General features: G+C 35.9%; 1 protein-coding gene across 1 annotated transcript in view; it reads right to left on the minus strand.

The window, feature by feature from the left end:
• Positions 1-17,711, minus strand: part of FYB1 (FYN binding protein 1) — a 106,164-nt gene that overhangs the window by 22,936 nt on the left and 65,517 nt on the right. The window contains exons 3-9 of the mRNA XM_079918749.1: positions 11,924-11,970; positions 9,983-10,002; positions 9,508-9,542; positions 8,406-8,526; positions 5,972-6,131; positions 5,327-5,471; positions 954-976 (exon numbers count right to left, since the gene is read on the minus strand). Coding sequence (XP_079774875.1) covers positions 954-976; positions 5,327-5,471; positions 5,972-6,131; positions 8,406-8,526; positions 9,508-9,542; positions 9,983-10,002; positions 11,924-11,970 — 551 coding nt within the window. The remainder of the gene's footprint in view (positions 1-953; positions 977-5,326; positions 5,472-5,971; positions 6,132-8,405; positions 8,527-9,507; positions 9,543-9,982; positions 10,003-11,923; positions 11,971-17,711) is intronic.

The following is a 17,711-nucleotide window of genomic DNA, read 5'->3' on the forward strand; positions in this document are numbered from 1 at the left end:
AACTATTTAAATAAAAACTAGCTTTATTTCCCACTCTCACATAGGTAGTAGGTAAATTAATTATTTTTAACATTATCTTATAAGGAATTTTTAGAGGTGAAATGTAATAAAAATATGAGGGAAGATAAAGAGTAGTATGCATGGGAGATGAAAGAAATGGGGGAAAATAACTATGAAAAACGTCAAATTAAATAAAGATAGAGTTAGAATTTATTGTGGAAAAAGAAGGGAGAGGTGATAAGAAAAATTTAATTAATACTGAGGAGACGTTCAGAAAAAGCTACTGATCAAGATATAAGTAAAGAAAAGCAAATAAAATGAAAGGTGAATTTATAAACATTGATGGGCTGACTTTTCATTTCTTTATTTCATTTCATCAATGTGATATTTTAAAAGTTAAACCTTTCTTTGATTTGTTATCCTATAGTCCTTAGGAACCTTTCTATTTGACAAATATTTATTTAACAAATCTTTATTGAGTACCTTCTCTGTACAGGAATATGTACAATCAACTTGACATTTGATTTTTAGGATGAGAATTTTAGCACTGCCAGGTATTAGTAACCCTTATTTTGTTGATGAGATAATGAGGAGTCTTTAGGAGTCATAGCTAAGGTGACCATGTAAGTTATCATCCAAACAAGGATACTTCTGAAAGTGAAGGGGGACACTACTAAAAATTGTGCTCAGACAATTGGCATAAAGCAAGACTGCCCTGGGCATACTGGAAGTGGAGTCACCCTACAACCCATAACAAACTTGGAAGAAAGAACTGACTTGCTCAGGGTCACTCAGTGGCCAGGGCTGGACTCCCAGTCATTGGTTCCCAGTCCAGTGTTCTTTCTACCACATTAAGATCCTCCTCATTGTTTGCAGACAAAAGCATTTTGTCATTAGTACACACAAAAACGTCGAAGACTTGCAGAAACTGCTGATGAAAGTGTGTGGCTTACCTCCACTTCCACTCTGATTGTGGCTAGGAAAAAAAAAGTGGACCAATTAAATTAATATATGAAGTATTTAGCTATCAGGGAGAGAAGTACATATATTGAGCAGTTATACAAAAGGAAAAATAATATTCCAATCAAAAGTTTATCAGGATGTTATTTACAATAGCCAAGATATATCAATAGAAGCAACCTAAGTATCCATCGACAGATGAATGGATAAAGAAGACGTAGTACATATACACAATGGAATGTCGCTCAGTCGTAAAAGGAATGAGATTTTGTTATTTGCAACAACACTGGTAGACCTACAGGGTATTGTACTTAGTGAAATAAGTCAGATAGTTACAGACACATACTGTATGCTATCACTTATATGTGGAATCTAAAAAAAATAAAACGAATGAATATTACAAGACAGAAAGAGACTCGCAGATATGGAGAACAAAGTACTGCTTATCAGTAACAAGGGGATGGGGTGGAGGGGCAAGCTGGGGATAAGGGTTTAAGAGGTACAAACTACTATGTACAAAATAAATAAGCTACAAGGATATATTGTACAGCATAGAGAATATAGCCAATATTTTATAATAACTTTAAATGGAGTATAACCTATAAAAACATTGAATCACTATGTTGTATACCTGAAACTAATATAGTATTGTAAATCAACTATATTTTAGTTAGAAAAAAAGTTATCAGATGTTATATGTGAAAAGGAAGAAAAACTGTTCCTTATTGTAATAGATGAGTAGTAACAAAGCAAAAAACAAAGCAAAACAAACCTAATAAGAATCAAGTGAGATTCAGTACCATAAAGTATTCTAAACAATGATACTGTTTGCTTCTAGCATTTTCCCATGAGGCAGTTTTCAGATTATACTGTATTACATCATTCCATAGATGGACTTATTTATAAAAAGAGAGTATTATTCCAGAGCCATTATTGCGTTAAATTCCATTTTCTTTTGCTATCTTGTAGTCACAACATTTAACTCTTAGTGCAATAGCATTCCATTTTTTTAAAAGGGAGAACTTAAAAAAACTGAAATCCTCTTCATGGGGCCTTTGTAGAGCGTGGCTCCTGATTCTCTAAATCCAGAATTCTGATTTTTAATTTATTTTAATGACATTCTCTATTTCCCCTCTTTTATAATTGTCTGTTTTCTTGTCCATTTCTGCCACTAAAATATGAGTTCTGTGAGAACAAAGGAAGTGTAGAGTGTGAGAACTAAAAAAAAAATCTCAGAAGTCATCTAGTTCATTTTGCAGAAAGCAATTGAGGTGCTGAGAAATGACGTGATGTGACCAAGCCCACTTTTAAGTAAATGAACAGATGAGAGGAGAACTTCAGCATCCTGCCTTCCCTTACAACATCCTTTTGGCTACACCTCGCTGCGCTCCCTGTGTCACCGTTTGAGCCTTTTGGATAATCTGCCAGTAACAGATATCAGTCTGATATTACAATCGTATAGTGTAATTATACACTCATATCTGATTCCTCAACCTTTAAGTCAGAATAAAAGAAATTGGTCCGACGCAGATCTACTGCTAATCTAGAAATAAAAAGTACGTTTGTTAATGGAACTTTGGAGGAAAACATGCTATAAGTGTCCTAATATATAAATAAGAATGGATTTTTGATGAATTTTTAGTATATTTTCTGCTTGCTTACAAACTATTTTCACATTCATTGTCCTCAACACTTCCCTTTGAGCATGAAGCAAGCAGATAGAATTATGTGAAAAATTGCAATTTGGGTTGGCTGCCACTCCTGGCAAATACAATATATTCCCTTGGAGAGTCTCACACCCAATTCCTAAAGAACAGAGTTATAATCAGGAGCAAAGCCACCATACATGATTTCATCTCTATAGCCGTTCTTCAATTTCCTATAATGGTCTTTTTGGAATACAAACCATTGATCAGATGAATGAGAGGTAAGGAGAGGAGAGTGTGAGAAAAGAGGAGGAAAGAGAAAGAGGAAAGGATAAATCGCAGGGAAAAGGTTGGAAACATACATAGAAGAAAGTTTTTTTATGTGATGGAAGAGTGGTATTTGCACTTGTAATTTCCTTTTGTTCAACGTTTCACATTTAGCACAAAAAATTGCTTAGTTGAGAAGAAAGGGAGAAGAACCGCTGTCAGGTCCTGTGCTTTTAAGCCTCCTGTCTGCTCACAGAATTTGAAGCACACAGTCAGCTCTCCTTACCCTGGAGGAATTGGGAAAGAGCTGGTAAAGAGTGCAAGGAACCAGGAGGCATCTGGGGGAGGGAGAGGAGAGGATGGTGCCTTCTCTTATTCTTGCCAGGACAAGCTGCCAGCTATACTTAGCATCTTTCCTTGTTCTACTAAGGACAAAGCATATTCTGTCATGAGATCTCTGCCAGCAGCAGCTGTAGTTTCAAGAAAAATACTTGTGTAGAAGTGATGTCTCTTATTCCATTTTCTTATTAAATGCGCATAAGGGAGGAATAGATGCTAGTAAATATTGTGGGGCTATACTTGTTTAAAATATTAAGCATAAAAACCATACACCTCCTCCAACCCCAGTTCATTAAATGGAAGATTCTTTTTCTGCTACATGTTTACTAACTAGAGATATCTTTTAGAGTTGTGGTATGTATAGACTGGATAAAAGGAAAAGGTAATAGCATTTGTTTTGGGAAATAGTCACCTATTATGGAACATAATGCTTCATTTTAAGGATATCATCCCTTTTTGTGGATTTATCATTTTTTTCTTGAGTATGTTCATCAGTGTAAATATGTATATATTAATATAACTGGGGTTCTTTAATTCCAAAATAAGAAAAATGTGTGTGTGTTTTTTTAAAAAGATAAAAGACAAACATAAGGTATATATGTTGCTAATATACATGGTATGGCATACTCATGTCCAGAAAATTCTGTAACTCTCAGAATATGGCCATTTGGAACTTTGACCCCCAAATTAGCATTTACTGACTTTCAAATTAGGTCAAGGTGTTTCTTTACTAAGGCCAATTTACAATCTGTAAACTCCAGTGCATACATCGCATGTTTTGCTATATATTGCATAATTTATGATCATAACATGGTAAGAAGGCATGGAAGGCCATCATTCTTTTTTTTTGGCTGTGCCACGTGGCTTGTAGGATCTTAGTTCCCCAACCAGGGATTGAACCCAGGCCCCAGGCAGTGAAAGCCCAGAATCCTAACCACCAGTCCGCCAGGGAATTCCCTATTATTCATTTTAGAAAGACAAAACTGCCAGAGAGCAACATAAGTTTAATTGATGCCATGAGCTCAAAGTCCACAAGAGGGAAATTTAATTCTTCATCTAGTTCAAAAGTATATTACTGTTTTGATCATTTTACATTTTTAAAATGGTTGATAATGAAAATATTTTGCCTTTAAAATTTGAGTTATGAAGAATGCAGACACATTTTTTCCCAAGTGAAGGTCTAGCACAGATCCTGTGTTCTGGATCACGTGGGGGATTTCCCAATTTCACAAATGGGCATAAAAAAAAGAGGATTCTTCACCGTGCTGGAGATTTTCCTTCTCCTTTTCCTTCAACTTGAAGGGATTATGGCTTTACCAGGAAAGGGAGATATTGGAGGCAAGAAGGAATGAAAAGAAAAGGGGAATGGAAAAGGAAGGAGAAGAAAGGACAAGGAAGATCAGAGCTAGGAAAAGGAGACAGAAGAGGAGGCAAGGATAAAGGGAGCTGGAGACAGAGAAAAGAGAGAAGGGAAGGAAAGGTACGTGGGAGAAGATCGCCATCCTCTCCTCTGGACTCCTCTACCCCAGAAAGATGTTCCCATAATTCTTTCAGGGAAGGTCATGCCATTCTAGTGGAATGAATGGAAAGTTGGACCCTTAGTTTATTGCCAGGGATCATAGGGGATTTTAACTCTTAAAGAACAAAGTAGAGTTGGCTTAAAAAAGCATTTTTGTCTGTTATGTTTTTAAATAAGAACGATGAATATATTTAGACTCAGATTTCAGAGAAAAACACTTTATATTTTTCAGAGCTAACTTCTACATCTCATCCTTCAGTTTTACAAAGTCATACTTACTTTAGGCATATCCTTAAGATCAAATCAGAATAAATACTGTAAAACAGCATTTTGGATTGACAACACGTTTGGCAATATCTGGCAAATGGCCCATTATATTTCAAGTAGTATTTGATACATACAACCAAAGAGTGAAATAAAAGACTACGGAGTTTCAAATGACTTTTCATCCATATTGAAGTGATTGTAAATGGTAATTCAGTTTAGTGATAGAGGGCAGTAGGAAATAGGGAAAGTAAAATTCCAGCATCTTACAATCCACAATATCTGACAAAGAGATGATTTGATTTGCTTTACAATTTGTATTTACACATACCTGTTAACATCTTCCTGCTCTGCGACATCATCATATACTTCCTGGTCATCTTCAAAAGGTCTTGATGAAAGAGCACCAAGCGAATTTTTTTTCCGTTTCAAGGAATCATAGTCAATCTCTACAGCCGTTGTTTTAATATAGCCATCTACCAAAAGGAGAACAATTTATGTTCAGGTAACTGTAGTTTAAATATCATAAAGTTGTGGATAAAATATTAATTGCACACTTACTCTTTAAATTTTCCCTTTATTTCTTTGCTTGCAATTCTGATTTATAGACTTGTTGACACGTTTCACTGTATTTTGTCAAAGTCTTATGCTGTTGTGGTTTGGGGTAAGCCTAGAGTCTATTTTCAAGATTCCAAAGTGATTCGTATGAATCATTTTTGCCTTTTAACCTCAATGAAGAACCTAATGCTCTTTGCTCCTCCCTGAGACACTATAAATATTTACATTTTTCCCCACTAAAAAGATTACACAGATGAGGTGAAGATGGAGCTATACCTGTCATTTAAAATCTTCCTATCTTTGTCCACCCTGTAACGTGCTCCCAACTTAATGCTTATGAGTAGCTTTGGAAGAATTTTCACATTCATATTGGCTCAAATAGAAAACACTTCGAAGCCGTAGGAAAATGTGCACTCACATGACCCCCTGGCTGTTTTGCCCAGCCATTTTCCTTCAGGGTTGTCTGTGATTCGGATTATCTCAATTTGCTCTCCTTGCTTGAAGCTCAGTTCATTCTTTCCTCCTTTGACATCACAGCAAGCTTTTGCTTGGTGGATGACTTGAATAGGGCCTGTTAGCTGCAAAGAGGAAAAAAAAATCACGACCAGCTTCTTTACTATTCAGAACATCTTTAAGGAACGCGGTTTTGAAAGACAATATGTCCACCACTTGCCAACCTGCCTATTACCAACATTTACAAGTTTGAACTAGAAGTTGAGGGTGAATGTCATTCCTGGTGAATGTTCTTAGAGGAGGGGTTAGGGGAAAATTGCAGAGGTCAGACAGAACCAGCAAAGAACAGGTAAGCACATGCTCGGGGGCTAGGAGAGAGTGGCAGTGATCTGTTGACCTCGGGAACTCTGTGGAAGATTTGCAGAGAAAGCCACTGATAACCTACATGTATGACATGCTGGGTGCTATGTGTTTTTATGGGGTATGCTGGTGGTTTGCTTGGTAGACAGAGAAATAGCTTTGTGAATAATAAAAATGACAAACAAATATTATGAGAGGTTTTTAAATTAATATCCTGAATAGTACAGTGTTTTCTTGACAGCAGGGGAATAATCTAGTTTAGAGGCCGTGAATCCTAAACATTTCCTAATCCTAAATTGGTCTTTTCAACAGAATTTCTCAGACCTTTTGATATGCAAATATGCATTGTGAGTTTTGAAGAAGATCTACTTTATTTTATTGAACTTGTGATGTGATGAATTGTGAGACATATCATTAATTATGTACCACCAAGAAAGAAAGAAAATAGCTTAAGTTAAATTTTGATATGCCAACGATGTTAAAACGCATCTTAATATCAGAATTTTAAAATGTGAAATATTTTGTCTTGGAATTAATGAAATGTGAAGCTATGTAACAGTTCTCACATTTATTTATTTAATTGGAACATCTATTAACATTTTGTGGAAGGAATATAGCGTGTGAAGTCCTAGTCTTGACAAACTTTTGAGTTCATATTTGGTGGTATATCTTCCATATCCTATTTTTTTCTTACTAACAAATGTTATTCAAATGAATGAGTGAAACAATGCAAAATTGATTTCTCAAAAAAAACCCCACAAGGGAAAGCTTCACACCATTCCTTAAAAACTACAAACAATCTCTTCATAAAAAGTATGTTATAAAGATTTTCATTTAAGAAATTAGTTTTTCATGTTTTCCACTTGAAAACTATAAACATTGGTAGCCATATATTCTGTATGAGTAAAATGTTTTAGTATTCATACTGTAATCTTAATTTTGCTTAATGTAGTAAGCAAAACTGAATGAGATCCTATAATAGATACAGTGCCTTCCGTGCATTATTTTATTTAATTCCATAAAAATCTTTCAGGAGAGGTATCATTGACTCACTTTAAAAATAAGGATCTGAGATTCAGAGAAGTTTAGTAATATGCCCATGATCACATAATTTGCATGTGCAGTTGGACTTTGAATCCACATCTGTCCAACTGACTCTAAGCTTTACATTTTCCCTTTGCCCTGCTGTTGAATCTTTGTTTTACTATAATCAATATACTGGGAAATTATATATAAACCACATTTTTATAATTCAAACCATATTGTAAATGTTCAGGAGGAATTAAATATTTAAAGGAAACTTGATATGAATCCTTTTTATAGTGAAGAATAGTTTTGTAGCTAGATAATCACTCTATAGCTGACATACTAGACCCACCCCAGATGGGCCATGTCATCAAAGACATACTGGCCAAAAGAGTATAGTCCGCAAGTATAGTGGTAGTGGTGGTAGTAATAGAAATCACACAATTAGAAATCAGAGATCAGAGAAGACAGAGGTCAGAAATCCAGGTGGATGAAGAGGGAGGAGAAACAGCAGGCATCAGGTCAGAATGTAGGTCAGCTTAAAATAAAGGCAAAAGTCAGGTCTAGACAGCAGCAATCAGGTAGCTCACGGAGCTTTATTACGACAGGTCTGGTTAATCCAGAGACACTTCTGTCCCTCGTACCATTATAATACATGCCACAGGGATGTGTATGTGTGTGGTCCTGAGCTCACATTATGAGTAGGATAAAATGAAATGCATAACAAGGAGGGTCAAGATGGGTCTGAGAAATCAAGTACTCTTTCACTCAATCGACATAAAATTTCCTGAGCTCCCACCATATTTTATTTGGACTTTATTGCATTAGTTTTTAGTGCAGGGGTAAAGGAGATTATTGGACAAAAACATTACTATTGTGAAGGTAGTTACTCTTTAGAAAACAATGATTAAGTAATTCTCCGACCACGTAAGGTTTCAAGAATTGTGCCCCTTTTGTGTGAAAGTTATAAAAAGAGGTTACTCTTTTTCACCCTTCGGCAAGCAAGCTCTTACTTTAAATTTCTTCTTTATTTCCTGTTCTTTCTTTTCTCTCTCTTTCTGTTCCTTTTTCTCCAGCTCTAATCTCTTCCTTTCCTCCTTTTCCCTTTTCTTCTCTCTTTCTTTGGCTGTTTCTCTGTGGATTAAAATTGTAAGTTTGTTTTAGCATCCACGGGCATTGATGTGTCAGGGCTCCCTATCCAGAGAGGTTTCTACCCAGAACAGAAGATAGTATGTGAAGAAGTATAGGTGAAGGTATAAAGCCAAGGCTTGTCAAAATTCCTGGGTGTATGAGACTGTTCTTAGACCCAGCAGGAGGCATTCAAATGAGGATGCCTTCCTAAGGTTCTGCTGCCCTTACAGCTCGTGCAGGCAAGTGGAAAGCACTGTTTGTAACGGTTCTTGCGGCCTGTCGGCATGAATAGAATTAATCTCTCTCTCTCTCTCTCTCTCATGCACTCACTAGTACAAGTTCACGTACACACATGCACTTGTACACACATGTACAAACCTTAATTCAGAAACTTTAGTCAGAATTAGTTGAATAAGAACTGGGTAGGGAAAATTAACATATTTGAATCAACAAAAGATAAAATAACATATTCATTCTACTTCTACTCATTTTCCAAGAAATTTCTTAGTCTCGGGCTACCCAGAAACCCATTTTGGAACCCTTTCTAACACCTTTCTGTTTAGCAGACTAAAACTTTGGCATCTGGTGCTGTGTTAAGTCGTCTCTCATAGCAAGGTTGTGAGGTGAAGCGCTGTCTAGGTGAGGACATTGTAACGTATACACGAATTCATGTGCCCAAGGACACACCGAGAGCAAGAAATCAGATTCCCGGCCCCTGTGATTCCCTGCCTGTGGGCTATCTAGTGGGCTGCAGGCCTCTGACCTCTCCGGGGATGACATTTTAATAGAATCCTCTGTAAAATCCTTAGACAAGAAAAGAATCTTTAGTCCTTTGTATTGAAATAAAGGTTATCATTATATGCCCGTCATTTGAACAATACAGCTTTTCCCTCCCAGTGTTGAATATCCCTCCACTCTCCCTCATACAAATCATTATATTCATCTTAGAAGGAAAATATCATGGTAAAAAACTGTAACTCATACATGTCTTCATATGTTTCTCCTTCACTCTCTTGTTCCTGTCAAGAAAAACATTAATAATGATTAACTGTAATTATTTAATAAGGGAACATACACATATTACACTGCTCAAATAATCAGTAAAACAAGCATACATTTGTGTGTCAATTTGGCTTATTTAAAATATTTTTGTTTCCTTTTTAGAGACAGACTGGAAAAGGAAGCACAGAAAGATTTCATTTTATATCTTGCCATGTAATTCAGATGTGTAGCCAGACTTCAGTCTATGTTTAGCATTACAAAATTACTATGAGTCAGTGTAATAATGGGTGTTTAATGTCTCAAGCATTTTAGATGAAATAAGATTATAAATGGAAAAAAATCACCATTACTCATAAGGATTTTCATTTGTTGGTTTATATCAATAGAAGATGAATCATAATAATTGTTACATATTCTAGTTACAGCAATATAATATGAGAAGGAAAAAAAAACTGACCTCATCCAGATTTCCAGTTCCTAAAGTGTTTAAAAAAAGAATACAATTTAATGTAGTGTAATTAAGAAGTGCTTTAATACAGGATTATTAGATGTAATATAATATTCAAAACAGTTCATCATGTAACAGAACTTATAATTTACCAAAGGTATAGAAGTACAAAATAGAATATGCAGTTTAGATTCTTACTATGGCTTTTTTGAATCTTGTAATTTAATTATAAAATCATTTCACTGACATTCATAAAATAATGCAAAAGCCAAAAATTAATGAAGACACTCTTTATTCTCTTTATGAAAAGCATGCACATTTGGTTTTGTGGGCTTGCAGTATGGAACAAAGATTTTACCAGAAAATCACAACTAGTTCACACTTTTCGACTTACTTGTTCCCAAGGATTTGCTTTCATGTGTCAAACAAATCAAGTTAATAAGATTTTTTAAAAAGATATTTTACTGTTCAAGGGTTTGGTAATATCAATAAACTACCAGGTACAAAGACATCATCTAAAACAATAATAATAAAAACAGTGTGGAACTGATATACAAATGAATAGACCAGTGGAATAGAGCAGAGAGCTCAGAGACAGGTACACAAATTTACACACACACAAATAGAAGCACACATTATGCACACACAAACACACCTATATATGCAAAGACACAAACACATCAATAGAGTTAATACAGTAAATGTGGCGTTATAAATTAATGAGAAAAGGGTGGATTTCAGAGTATGGTAATGGGAAAACCGGCTTTGTACATGAGACAACAAATCTAGATTTCTACTAACGCCTCAAAAGTGGACTGCAAAGAGATCAAAGACCTAACTATAAAGGATAAAGTTCATAGAAGATAATATTTGTATTTCCTAGGGATAGGACTTCTTAAATAAAACTTAAAAAGTATAAATTACAAAGTAAATATTAATGAATTTGATTATATCAAAATATATTTATGTTCAGTGAAGGACAGCATGGACTAAGTTAATAGACAATGGACAGAATGAGAGAAGATATTTGCAGTGTCTACAACTGACATAGGATTAATATCTGGAATACAAAGGAACTCCTGCAAATTATCCAGAAAAGGATACCAACCCCAAGAAAAAAATGGTCAAGGAATAGGAACTGGCAACGTACAGAAGAGAAAACCACAAAGGCTATTAAACAAATCAAGTATTCGAACTCAGCAGCAAGCAGAGATATGAAAATGAAACAAGTCATTATTTTATGCATGTGAGACTGGAAACAACTGGAAAGTTGCATGGTACTATGCACTGGCGAAAGGCAGGCATCTTGGAATCTTCATGCCCTGTGATGGGAGTACACAGAGATGCAGCTCTTCTGGAGAGCACTCTAATCCTACTCAGTTGGAATGAGTATGCCATTGCTTACAAGCAGCCACTCTACTGCTGGATATACATAAAGGAAGGCTCTCAGAGGTCCACATGGAGATATGGACAAGAAGGTGCATTGAACTATTATTTGTGGTACCAGCGAGTTGAAGGTGAAATGTGAATGCATAGGATGCATACCATGGAGTGCTGTGCAGTAGTTAACAGAAAGAAATTAAATATACATATATAACATGGAGGAGCCCCCCAAAACACATTATGCTGAATATAAAAAAAAAGGCCAGAGTGAGCTATAATATACAGTTTATGTAAATTGAAATATGTACATATACACATACAACAGCATGCAAAGAATATGTACAAAAGACACACGCTAAGTACATTAGAATATTTGTCTCTGGTAAAGGGGAGGAAGGAAAGGGAGTGGGTCATGGAGATAAAAGGAAATAAATAAGTAAGTAAAATAAGAGACGGGTCTTGCATGGACCAATGACGATAATGACCCATTAATGATCCTATGAGAATAATTAACTCAAACTTCCGAATCGGAGGGAAAAAATAAATAAAACATCTTTCGCCTCTTACCATCAGAGTGCATGACACTATCTTGATTTTCTTCATTTACAGGGCTTCTGAAAACAAGAGAGAAGAAAAAGTGAAAATGGAACAAGTAGAAAAAAGAATAAAAGGATCATTTAAAAATAACTCTTCTCTTTCATATCTGCTCTGATTTAAAACTTCAGAAGTCAGTAGAATAGGCTTTAGCCTGGTATTGATGCCACTACTGCTGCAAAAAGTGGAGAATCGGGGAGCTTGAGCACAGCACTGCCCATTCAAAGTGAGTATCTACAATTAATCAGTAGTTTAGTTTCAGAGCAGAAATATTTTTCTGTTAAAAGGACAGTATGTCAATAAGTCAATTCTGGGTTCTGAAGGTATATGATTGGCTGTACGGTACAGATTCCAAAGATCATTAGTTCCAATCCTGACTCATCACCCTTTTCCAGATGTTTTCCATCTGGTTTTGCTTCCATCACTTGTGGCTTGAACTCCAAGGTGCTTCATTCTAAACCACTTCACTCCAACTGCTCATAACAGCTATCAATACCTGGGCTTCACGAATCCCTAATGATTTATGGAACCATCTATATTTTCTATTTCTATTCTTGGGTTGACTTGCATAACTGGGGAAAATTGCCATTTTACTGATTTAGGATATTACCAATAATTGACATTCAATCTCAGCTATACCCTCAACACTATTCTATAATCTCATTACACTTTTATTCTAGTCAACCCTCTCTTGCATCATCCTTCCCAATTGCTATTCAAAACGTTCATTACTTCCCTCAGATCTCCTATTCCTCTCCTTTCTCTTTTCATCAGATGATCTTGTGTCTTATTTCACTGATAAAATAGCACTTATTGGGGGTGAACTCTCTTAAAATACATTCTTTTAACTCCCAAGCTTATCTACAGTTACGCCCATCCTTACCTGTCCCTACCGAAGTTCCTTCCATCTGTGTTCTGAATCCTATCTGAATGGTCAATTATTTTACTCCTTTTATTAGCTATCTTCTGTGTGTCATCATATTATTTATATTACTATTATTGTTCTTCTTCTTTCACTCCCCATCCCTAAATATCTCACTACTGTTTTCTCCCTCAGCCCAAGTTACTCTCATTCATGAAGGACAAACACTTCTCTTCACCTTTCTAAATCCTCCACATTACCATAAGGCCATCATCCTTTTCCCAAAGTAGAAAAGGCTGTCCATACTCACCGACTTCACTTGCTCTCCTCCTCCTCATTTCTTCATTGACTACAATCTGGTTTCCCTTGCTAATCCTTCACTGAAACTATTCTTAAAAGATTTGATTACCAAATCCATTAAACACTTCTCAGCCAGCACCTACTTGATTGCTTTGTGGCTCTTATCACAGTATTGGCTATTTTGCCTTCCTGGAGTCTCCTTTGTTTCCACCAGAAATCTCTCCCACTCACTTCTTGTCCCTCTGGTCACTACCCCACAATTTCCTTTGTGGGTTAATTTGCTCTGACTTCCCCTTTTAAGTGATGGTGTTCTTTTGTGTTCCAGTCTTGGCTTCCTCATTTTTATTTTCACTCTACATTTGCCTCTAGATGGTCTCATATAACTCCATAGTTTCACATATTATCTTAATGTTGGTGACTACATGTTGAAATCTCTAGCCCAGACCTCACTTCTGAGTTTCAGATTCATCTATCTATCTATCTATCTATCCATCCATCCATTCATCTGTCTATCTATTCATCTTCCTATCTATCTTTATTTGTATGTCTCACTGACACTAAACCTGTTTTTCCTACTAAGTTTCTTACCTTGGTCAATCGCACCACAATTCCCTTAACCACTTAAGCCTTAAGTCATCCTTTATTTCTCACTCTTCTACAGTCCCACATCGAATCAATCAAGTTCTGTAAGTTCTGCAAGTTCTGAGTATTTAGTGTCTCCTATAATGCACTTCCCCTTCTGTCTCTCCTCTATCCTGCTAGACACAAGAACAGGATTCTATCATTGCTAGTGTAGACCCATGAAGTAGCCTTCTGGACAGTCTTCTAGTGATGAGAATTGCTCTTCATCTTTCCTACCCTTAAAGTCCCTTCTACATGCTGCTGCCAAAGTGATCTTTCTAACGTGAAATTGACACCATTTGAAGAATGTGAGCAGGAAGTGCCTTGCTATCACTGAGACCATAAAAAAGGGCTAGTGGGTACTCTTGTAGCCCAGGAAGAATTACCGTGGATATACATGTCTCAGTTTCCACCTGAGATGATAAACATATGTGGTCATAAACTGCTATCTAATAAACTCACTTTTTAAAAAAATCAAACATTTAAAATTTAACACATATGCATAGCTTCCTACCTAGGTAAGTGTAAAGGCCCAGTGAAATTGATCATGACATGACACTTATTTTTCTTAGTAAGCCTTTTTTAGATCTTGGATGATTCAGAATTAAATACAGAAACGATGAAGTAATTCAAGCCCATGGTACAAAAATCTGTTTCTAATCATTGGGACAATATATGTATGTTCAATATTTTAAGTATTTGTAGTATTTAAGAGATTTACTACATTAGATATTCAGTTGAAAATCTGTGTCACATCACTTAAAAAACTGTCAGTTAGACTTAATATTTTAGTTGAAAACTAAGGACTCTAAGTGTTAATGTCAATGGCTGCTGGCCTCATAAAACAGAGTCAGCCAAAATTATGAGCTCCTAATAAAAGAATATATCATCACCAAGGAAGGAGTCTTACCTAAATAAAGAAAGAAGTACATTTAGAAAATAGAACTAAATTTGATCAAGCACCCATCTGTATCCAACTACCAATTTCCAGAGGAATGGGGAACACACAAGCTGTACTGGGAGGAAGCGATCAGTGCAATCCAGATTGTGGGCAACTGTAACGCCCACGAACAACTTGATTTGCTCAACAAATAAATTGCAACAATTAAAAAGAAAGAAATAGAGGGTGAACCTAGAGATTGAAAGAGAATTACAAAACATATAAGCCATAGACTTTGCTTGGATTCTTATTCAAACAAACAAGAAAACCCACATACAATTTAAGAGAAAACTGAAAATTTGAAGACTTTATGTCTTAAAGTAACACACAGAGTCTATTTTTAGGGAAACCTACTGAAATATTTATGGTTATTATTACATGATGCTTGGTATTAGTTTCAAAGTAATATGAGAAGAGAGAAGTGGGGGGGTATAGATGAAACAAGATTGGTAGTGAGTTAAAAACTGTTGAAGTTGGGGAAGGGTGCATGGGTGCATACTATGCTATTCTCCTTGCCTTTTATACACTTAAATTTTTTAAAATAAATGTTTCTTAAAAAGTATAAGAAGAGGACTAGGAACCAAGATGGCAGAGTAGAAGGACATGCTCTCACACCCTCTTGTGAGAAAACCAGAATCACAACTAGCTGCTGGACAATCATCGATAGGAAGACACTGGAAATCACCAACAAAGACACCCCACATCCAAAGAAAAAGGAGAAGCCACAATGAGATGGTAGGAGGGGCGCAATCACAGTCAAATCAAATCCCATAACTGCTGGGTGGGTGACACAGACTGGAGAACACTTATATCACAGAAGTCCACCCACTAGAGTGAAGGTTCTGAGCCCCACGTCAGGCTTCCCAACCTGGGGGTCCGGCAATGGGAGGAGGAATTCCAACAAGAGGAGGAAGAAGCAAGAAGAACTACAAACCTGCAGACAGTGGAACAAAAACCACATTCACAGAAAGACAGACAAGATGAAAAGGCAGAGGGCTATGTACCAGATGAATGAACAAGATAAAACCCCAGAAAAACAACTAAATGAAGTGGAGATAGGCAACCTTCCAGAAAAAAAATTCAGAATAATGATACTAAAGATGATCCAGGACCTCAAAAAAAGAAAAGAGGCAAAGATCGAGAAGATGCAAGAAAAGTTGAACAAAGACCTAGAAGAAATAAAGAACAAACAAACAGAGATGAACAATACAATAACTGAAATGAAAAATACACTAGAAGGAATCAATAGGAGAATAACTGAGGCAGAAGAATGAATAAATGACCTGGAAAACAGAATTGTGGAATTTACTTCTGCGGAACAGAAAAAAGAATGAAAAGAAATGAAGACAGCCTAAGAGACCTCTGGGACAACATTAAATGCAACAACATTTGCATTATAGGGGTCGCAAAAGGAGAAGAGAGAGAGAAAGGACCAGAGAATATATCTGAAGAGATTATAGTCGAAAACTTCCCTAACATGGGAAAGGAAATAGCCACCCAAGTCCAGGAAGTGCAGTGAGTCCCATACAGAATAAACACAAGGAGAAACATGCCGAGACACATAGTAATCAAATTGGCAAAAATTAAAGACAAAGAAAAATTATTAAAAGCAGCAAGGGAAAAATGACAAATAACATACAAAGGAACTCCCATAAAGTTAACAGCTGATTTCTCAGCAGAAACTCTACAAGCCAGAAGGGAGTGGCATTATGTACTTAAAGTGATGAAAGGGAAAGATTACTCTAACTGGCAAGGATCTCATTCAGATTTGATGGAGAAATCAAAAGCTTTACAGACAAGCAAAAGCTAAGAGAATTCAGCACCACCAAACTAGCTCTACAACAAATGCTAAAGGAACTTCTCTAACTGTGAAACACAAGAGAAGAAAAGGATCTACAAAAACAAACCCCAAACAATTAAGAAAATTTTGGTCATAGTAACATACATTTCTATAATTACCTTAAACGTGAATGGTTTAAATGCTCCAACCAAAAGACACAGGCTTGCTGAATGGATACAAAAACAAGACCCATATATATGCTGTCTACAAGAGACCCACTTCAGACCTAGGGACACATACAGACTGAAAGTGAGGGGATGGAAAAAGATATTCCATGCAAATGGAAATCAAAAGAAAGCTGGAGTAGCAATACTCACATCAGATGAAATAGAATTTAAAATAAAGAATGTTACAAGAGACAAGGAAGGATACTACATAATGATCAAGGGATCAATCCAAGAAGAAGACATAACAAATATAAATATATATGCACCCAACATAGGAGCACCTGAATACATAAGGAACTGCTAACAGCTATAAAGAGGAAATCAAGAGTAAAACAATAATAGTGAGGGACTTTAACACCTCACTTACACCAATGGACAGATCATCCTAAATGAAAATAAATAAGGAAACAGAAGCTTTAAATGATGCAATAGACCAGATAGATTTCATTGATATTTATAGGACATTGCATCCAAAAACAGCAGACTACACTTTCTTCTTAAGTGTGCATGGAACATTCCCCAGGATAGATAACATCGTAGGTCAGAGATCAAGCCTTGGTAAATTTAAGAAAATTGAAATCATAACAAGCATCTTTTCTGACCACAATGCTATGAGATTACAATGAATTACAGGGGACAAAACGTAAAAAACACAAACACATGGAGGCTAAACAATACGTTACTAAGTAACCAAGAGATCACTGAAGAAATCAAAGAGGAAATCAAAAAATACCTAGAGACAAATGACAATGAAAACACGACTATCCAAAACCTATGGGATGCAGCAAAAGCAGTTCTAAGAGGGAAGTTTATAGCTATACAAGCCTACTTCAAGAAACAAGAAAAATCTCAAATAAACAATCTAACCTTACACCTAAAGGAACTAGAGAAAGAAGAACAAACAAAACCCAAAGTTAGCAGAATGAAAGAAATCATAAAGACCAGAGCAGAAATAAATGAAATAGAAACAAAGAAAACAATAGCAAAGATCAATAAAACTAAAAGTTGGTTCTTTGAGAAGATAAACAAAA

Source organism: Stenella coeruleoalba, assembly GCF_951394435.1.
Source record: "Stenella coeruleoalba genome assembly, chromosome: 3".
NCBI classification, from domain to species: Eukaryota; Metazoa; Chordata; class Mammalia; order Artiodactyla; family Delphinidae; genus Stenella; species Stenella coeruleoalba.